The following is an 8,128-nucleotide window of genomic DNA, read 5'->3' as shown; positions in this document are numbered from 1 at the left end:
TGTTCCCATGTCCACCCTAAGAACTCATTGCCAGTTGGCTTGGCCATGTTTCTCCCTCTTTCACTTTTGGTAATAAGATGACATCAGATACTGGGTCTGGCTGTTCCCAACCTAGTCCAGAGAAGGAAACTCAATACATACTTGCTTGTTTGGTAGGGAGGAACGGGCATGAAGGAGGCTGGGAATTTTTTCAGTGAACTTATCTCTAAACACCCATGGAGCATTGTTTGGACATGGCATTCAATCTCAGGTTAGGTCTTGATTGAAAGGAAAGGGAGATGAGCTTACAGGTCCCATCTGTGATCTTCCATTCCTCTGTCCTGGAGATGTGTTGAGGCAGAGATGTGGTAGGGAAGGAAGTTAGAGCAATGAACATTTGTTCTTGGCTAATTGCTAAGCTGAAGGCAGTCTTGAGAAGGGCCTTGGGGGATCAAGGGGAAAGTGTGATACACCTCTTAAGTCTGCCTATTGCCTCTTGTGTCAATACCATACATTAAGGAGCTCACTTCCTTTGCTGTATAGGTTCCAGACTACTCCCAGAGGAATGGTCTGCTCTAGACAGTGTTTCCCTCACCCCAGCCCCCATCACTGTCCAGATTGTGGAATGTGTGATATATGAGAAATGCCCTTCCTCTTGTAATGCTAGTCAATGTCCCATCCAAGGAGGGAGCCAAGTTTGTCAAACCTAGTGGGTCTGAAGTCAACCTTCTCTCCTTCATCACTTTGGGTACCAGAACGATGCAGATGAGAATCCAAGATGAGGCACACAACTATAACATGAAGTTCTCCTTGGGAGCACAGTCAACCTCTGAAGAATTTCCCAGCATGCACGCATTGCCTTTGGCAGAGAGAGTGGGGTGGATAATGACTGAATGCAGGTGCCAGGGATGAGAGTATTGAGACTATCCAAGGGTGCATCCACAGTGATGGAGAGACCAGGTGAGACTGAGCCAGCGATGCTGCTAGGTTGTATGAGGGTGAAGCCCTGAGCTCTACCCTGCCCACAGGGCCAAGAAGAGGGTTTGCCTGGATCAGCTTTGTGGTACCCACAGAGAAGGGGAGGCTGCTTATTGGTCAGCAGATTTTCAGGACAACCTGTCATCAGCGGTTCAGGAGGAAGAACTTGAGGCTTTGGAAGAAGTTGGACTTCTGCCTTTGCTTCTGCTTCTTTTTGATTATGGGGACCCACACCAGTCCGCACACCAGCATCATGAGTCCCAAGGACAGGAAGGCAGGCCCTATCATCCTGAGGACTTGCACAACCTTTTGCGCTTGCGATTCGTCCAGGATGTAGGCAACGCAGGTGATGGCCACACCAAAGAGTAGAATGGCAGCACCCACGGACATGATGATGATGGGCTTGTGGTAGATCTCCCAGTTGCTTCTGGGAGTGGTGGTCCAGACAGACTCACTTCTGGAGCTGATGCACAGGGAGCTGGCTGTCTGGCTGGGCAGCAGGTCCTTGGACTCTGGAGACCTCTCGTCTACCTCCAGGGCCTTGGGGAGCACCTCCATTGTCGTGATTGTTCAAGAACAGGCACCTAGTATTGGCAACAATTAGACAGGATGGTGAAGCCAAAGGAATCCTTTCAGATCCTTTCTGCACTCAGAGTCCTTCTCCAGCCCGGCTCTCAGTAGAGGGGAATACAGTGCATGCATGTTGAAATTAATGGTAAAACCAGGTGAAATCTGCATAAATAAAAATCACCCCAGGGAGGCAACCCAGCCAGGGAAGATGGCTCAGTGGGTAAAGTGCTGGCTATGCAGTGTGGGGGCTTGCGTTTAGATCCCCAGCACCTATTTAAAAAGTAGGTATGGTAGTATATGGGGTAGAAGTTGGAGTAGAGACAACAGAGTCCTGGGAGCTTCCTGGCCAGCTAGCCTAGTCAAATTAGCAGCTCTAGGTTCAACAAGAGGGCCTCTCTCAAAAATTAAGGTGGAGAGCAATTGAGTTTGACACCTATTGCTACCCTCTAGCCTCTAACATACATTCACACACACACACACAAGAGTGCCCATCTGTACTCACGAACACCCACATGTAGTTCACACCAACTACAAAGAAGTGATACAAGATAGTAATTTTTCTTCTTGTTTTGTTTTCTAAGACAGAGAGACTCATTATGCAAACTAGAGGCAGATTGTGAATTTGCCTCTACTTTCTGAGTGTTGGGGTTGCAGGCAAGTGTCACTACACTGGGTTAATGTCATGCCACTCTAATGTCACCTTTAATGTTTAAAGCAGTGAACAGTGCTGCATTTAAGAACAAACACAAACCATAGTTTATTGAGTGCTTTGTCATGTTCCAGCTCTGTGATCTCAAGTGAGCTATCAACCTCTCTGTTTTCTTATCTACAAAGTGAGAGTAATATTAGCTTCCTCACAGGGATTTCAAAGGGGTTAAAGGACTGCAGACATGGACTGCACTGGATCAATGCCCAGTATATTCTGGGTGCTCTGTAAGTGGTTATCATTTGCCTGTTAGGATGGCGACGTTTATGTGCCAGTATCTGCTTAACTCTTCTCTCATCAGACGAAAGTAATATAATCCCCACACACTGATTTAGTCCCATTTTACAGACTAGAAAGCAGAGGCTTGGAGAGGTGAGGCGAATTAGTTCCTAAGAGCTTGGGTTTTCACCTGCAGGACGGTGAAACTTCAAGCACCTGGGAAATTCATGAGCTTTGTAACTTGGGAGTCTCAGCCTCACACAGTGTCACGTGATCTTCTAGCATGTAATGCTCTCCAGACTCCCAACTCCACCCTACTCCTCATGTTGTGGCAAAGCCGAACCTTCCTGCTTTGCTTCAGTTTTGATTTGTCTCTATGTGTCCCCAGGGGTCCCGGTGGGGTAGGGAAGATGGCAACTTAACCTGACTGTGATACGCATATAGAGCCCTGGAGAGGTGGCTAAATTAGTAGAAGTTGTCTGGATGAGGTGTCTGTGATTGGGTCCTTGCGCGTTTCTCCGAAAGGGAGGAGAGGCCAGACATACCTGAGTACTTCCTGTGCCAATCTCAAGAGTCACCAGTAGATTTAGACCCTTCCACCTTCTCAACAGAGCAAAATAAACATATTCTCTCTGCAACATAGCCAGTGACAGCTATAAGATCACAGTAACAAAAAGTGTACGTGTATATAATCCGAGGGCCTGCAGTCCAGCTCAGCTGCCTCTTCTAAGGTCTCTCTAGATCTCCCCCACCCCCCAGGGGATCCCTCATCTCCTGTTCTCCACTCAGGGGATGCAGCTTCTCATGTGAATGAAGTGATGCAGGTCTGCTGAGAAGCCCTACCTGCCTGCCAGAAACGTCTCCATCTGATCAGCGCGGTCTCCAATTTCCTCAAGGTGGGATTGAAGCCTTTCAAACTGGGAAGTGTGTTCTAGTGCAAACACCCATGTGTCTGCAGTAAGGCCATAAGAGATGAATGACTGATAAAAGATGCCTCCCTCCCACTGAGAACAGGTTTTGTTTGGGAGGGAGGCAAGGCTGAAAGGGCCCAGAGGTTTGCCCCACATCACTAGGATGTATCTGGTACTGTGCGTCACACTCGCAGGGTTCTGGCCACCTCTGACGGAATGAGTAAGCTCTTAATGTATCTCCCCACTTTCTTCCCTCTCACCTTTCCTTTCTCCTGTTCACTCCAACAAACCCAGGTGTACCCTCCCTGTGCAGTAGGTACACTTTACCTGTGTGTTCCTCCCAGAGCTTCTTGTGCAACAGACTCAGGACCTGCGGACTTCAGTATGCACACACATGCCAATGTGCCAACGGAGGACCAGGGTTTCTCCTGCAATGGTCAGTCTACTAGGGAAGGTGTGGGCTGTTTGTCACAGCCATAATGAATTCCTTTTACTTAACCCAGTTATTATACTGGTGAGAGTACCCGTAGTTGACCTGATGATGAAGGCAGGGTGCATTTTGGGAAAAATATGTCGTCACCTCTGGAATAAAAGGCAAGATGGACTAAAGGACAGCTGCCTGGAGCTGGGGACTCCAAGTCCTGTGCTTTGGAACTGCTTTCTGAAGTCTTCCTTCAGGGTCGTACAACCTGATCCCTTTCACCTCCCTTTCTCCACCCATCGAAGCTCTGTTCTGAACTGATCACTGGGTTATTTTCTGATACCTCAAAGCACAATCTGTACAGCTTCCACTTTCTAGATTAAGCAACTATAGACCCCTCCCCACTGACAGGAGGAAATAAAAATCATAAAATTACCGAAGCCTTCAGAATTTAGACATCATTCACATTCAGATGCACTCCGTGGAGAGAGGATAGAGGAGTCTCTGCTTTCAAAACCCGCCCTGTTGTTTTCGTAACCATAGGCACAGAAGCGCTTGCTTCCTTTGGGAATGGTGGTGTATTTGCATAAACTAAGCCATCATTTAAAAGGTGATCTTCTATCCAGTGAGCTGGGGGCAGGGAAGAGAGACAGAACATGCTGGAAAACCTTTGGGATGCTTATTATGACCTGTGGTCACCAGAGGTTATGCCTCAGGATTTCACTGGGCACCCACCCATTCTTTAGCACTTCTTAGGGAAGACCTAGGGCATACACTGACATTGGTGAGGCTGAGGTTGCCGGCGCGGGTGAGGAGGGAGGTGGGGGGTGGGAGGGTGGGGACAGGGGTGTAAGGTTGAGCCTTGGGAGGGGGCAGAGCTGGAAAGCAGTGATTCTTAGTTGTGTCTGGGAAAAGACTTGAGTCTGGACCAGGAAGGACCTGTTCCACTGAACTGCTATGTGGGGTAGGACAGGTCCTCCTGAACAGAAAGTGCCACATTAGAAAGCACCCCACACCTTGTCTTTGGCTCTTCAACACAGTTAGTAGTTTAGCTTAATTTTGCAAGGGCTCAGGCTAAGGCCTGTAGGAGCGCAGCCCCCCCCCCCCTTTCAGGTCACTTTTTGGGGATTCAGGCAGAGGTATTTAAATGCAAAGCTCTTTGTGCTACTTTGAATTCTTCCCTTTGGAGCTTCCTCCATCCATGAAGTAACTTCACTGACTAGGGGAGGATGTAGGTCTGTAGTTCTCTAACATTGACTACTGCTGATGTGGGAGATAAAGCACTGTTTCATTGGGATAATCTTTATTTTATGAAATGTCTGTGATGATGGGTGGTGATTATCAATTTTGTTACTGGTTGTACTTGACAAGGTAAGTTCTTGTTCTCTGTCTCCCATATTGATTTTCTTGGGGTATCAGTTTATTTTCTTTGTATACAGCTGTCATCTGTAATTGAGCTACAATGTATGTATCCATCAATCATTAATCTGTCATCTACATATGTGCATATTCGTATCATCTGCCATGTCAATCATCTATCTGTCCATCCATCATCCTATCTATTATCTTTCTAGATTATGTTGGGGTTCATGAAATTCCAAAGAATGGGAACTGGACTGAGATGACTTGCACGGAGGAAGGGTGGATCCTTGGGACTCAAGGGGCAGGAAGAAGTATTTGTTGATGGTCATTAAAGGAGAGACACTGCAGGAGTCCCCTGGAGCAAAGACAAAGATTATGCCTTCTTTTTCCTCCTGGCCTCTCCTTTCCTTCACTCCTCTTATGTCTTCTCTGTGACCAGGCTGGAGGCAAGGGACAACTAGCAACAAGGGGGCCAAGCAAGACCAGGCCATCGATGAGACTTGGTATATGGAAGACTTAGGCCCAGTCATTCACAGTTCTAGGGAGTCTATATTATAAAAAGATTCAGGTCTTTGAACCCCAGAGCTCAGAGTGGGGTTAGGGCAGGACAGAAGTATATAAGCTGTGGTATCCTGGGTAGGTACTTAAGCCCCTAGAAATTCAGTAGCTCCATATAAACCAAATAGGAATCATAAATCACTGGCCTCACACAGTGTTGTTGTGATTGTCAAATTTTATAAACAAACCACTTATGCCACCACTGGGCATGTTGTGATGATCAAGGACCAGCCCCTCCCTTGCCAGTGTGATCATTTTGTCCCCGTTTCCTTCTCTGTGACATGAGGGAGTTGGGTTGGGTGACTTTTAATGTTATTTTGAATTGGTGCACAGCTAGTTGATTTGACCTCTGAGTATTTAGGCTTCCATAAAAATCACCAGTTGAGGGGTTTTCTGTCATTTTATTTAGTCCCTTTAAGATTCTGTCCTTTGCCCGGCTCATTTGGGCCATAGTTTCTGAACAGACGCTCTGGGGACATATTTTGGATTTGCCCTCACATTGTCACAGATGTGGAGTCTACACAATTGTGGGATGTTTAGTGGCATCTGGGGCCACTACCAACCAGATGCCAGTAGCAACCATTCAGACGCCACTCATGACAGTTCAGGAGTGAGGCCAGGCATGACTAAATGTCCCTGGGAGTAAAAATCATTGATGTAAGGTACCACACTGCCACATGCCAGCCTTTCCTCCTCTCCCCTTGCGAAATGTAGGGGTGGGGCTCCTCCTGTGCCTCCAGGGTAGCTGGCTCAGAGAGCAGCACTTAGCTCAGAAGAGTTGATTTTGGTGTCACAGCTCGGAATTGGGCTTGGATGACACTTGGGGGAACTGGTCCAGAGAGAACTACCCTTTCAAACATCAATTGAGATACTGGGGTTTAGTTCATGTGTTCTAGAGAAACCCTCACTCACTGCAGTGCTATGCTGTGCTACTTGGGAGACTAAAAAGAACCCCAGAATGTGATCCAATATGGAACAAAGATAAATTTTAAGGTCAAAGAACATGGAGCGATATAGATGGATAGATAGATAGATAGATAGATAGATAGATAGATAGATAGATAGATAGATAGATGATGGGTATATAGATAGATATAAATACATGATAGAGGGATAGATAGGTAGGTAGATGATAGATGATATATGGATAGGTAGGTAGATAGATGATAGATAGATAGATAGATAGATAGATAGATAGATAGATAGATAGAGAACATGGGTGGGGAGGAACTGGGAGGAGTTGGGGGAGGGGAAACATGATCAAAACGTATTTATGAAAAATTTATTGGAAAAAATATTGGGACTCCTGTGAAACAGATGCCTCACCCAACTACTGCTAGCCTGCCATTGGTACCACTGGCACAGACAATGGCAAGAAATTACTCTGGAATTTTTTGCCAAAGAGGTTAATAAAAACATGAATAAAGAAAACAGTCTGGGGGCTGATTGTCCTGCATCTGTGTGTTTATCAGAGGAAGGGACCGACAGGTAACACAGAGAGGGAGAGCCCTGGTGAAGAGAGGCCGGTGACTGTTTTGTGGCAGCTTTAAAAAAAGCTATATAGTTCTGCTTCCTTTAAAGTCCTAGACAATACAGAACTGGAGAGGCCAGTGAAAGGCTGCTGGGCTGGGCCTCTAGAACAAACGGTAGATTTGAATGTCTGTTGCCTCCAGGGCAGTAATTTGAGAAGAACCTGTAGCTCCCAGAGGTCAAGTTTAGGAAGGCTGAAGCAGGTTTAATAGGTGGAGTCTTATTTAGGCAAGCAGTTGGGTAGGTTGTGCTGTCTTCAGGAAGGGGAGGGCTGCATAGAGGGGTCTCACACACAGAGGTGCACTGTGCCGAATTCAACTCTGCCAGACACAGAGTCTTGGCTATGATTCCATTTACAAAATTCGAGGCCAAATAAGCCTATCTGTGCTGGGAGATGTCAGGAGAGTGACCACTTGGGGCAGGGTTAGATATTGCCGGGAGTGTTCTTTGTAAATTCTTGGTCCCTGAAATATTACACCAAGAAAATGACCAGTCATAGCTCACTGCAGTACTTTCTTGAGATTCTGATGAGAACAAATTTGGGATAATGAGGGAAACATGATTCTAGCCTGGATGAATCTTCTCCTCAGGGTGAATTACATTTTCCTCCTTAGAGGCCTGTGGCCTCCCATCCACTACCAGCATGGCTTTACTTACGTAGCTCATGACGTGTGGAGGGGATGAAAAGAGAGGCCCCTGAAGGGAACAAAGACAGCAAGCAAAGACAGTCTTCTTGTTCTACTGGAGTAGATCCTTTTGCTGGACATTACAATTTTATTTCGCTAATTTAAATCCTAACATTAAAATTTTGATTGACATACACTTGAATATACTTACGGAGTATAATGGGAGATTTTGGAGTTTTTCGTTTTGCTTCTGCTTTTGTTGTTTAAG

General features: G+C 46.4%; 1 protein-coding gene across 1 annotated transcript in view; it reads right to left on the bottom strand.

Annotated features, from left to right (window-relative positions):
• Window positions 1-988: 988 nt before the first annotated feature.
• The window catches only part of Pirt (phosphoinositide-interacting regulator of transient receptor potential channels), a 14,906-nt gene continuing 7,766 nt past the window's right edge, over window positions 989-8,128 (bottom strand). Inside the window, exon 2 of the mRNA NM_001109032.1 lies at window positions 989-1,541. Coding sequence (NP_001102502.1) covers window positions 1,102-1,515 — 414 coding nt within the window. The 5' untranslated portion in view covers window positions 1,516-1,541 and the 3' untranslated portion in view covers window positions 989-1,101. The remainder of the gene's footprint in view (window positions 1,542-8,128) is intronic.

The sequence above is a fragment of the Rattus norvegicus genome, chromosome 10 (genome assembly GCF_036323735.1).
Source record: "Rattus norvegicus strain BN/NHsdMcwi chromosome 10, GRCr8, whole genome shotgun sequence".
In the NCBI taxonomy this organism is placed as follows: Eukaryota; Metazoa; Chordata; class Mammalia; order Rodentia; family Muridae; genus Rattus; species Rattus norvegicus.
This window is presented reverse-complemented; position numbering and strand designations above follow the sequence as displayed.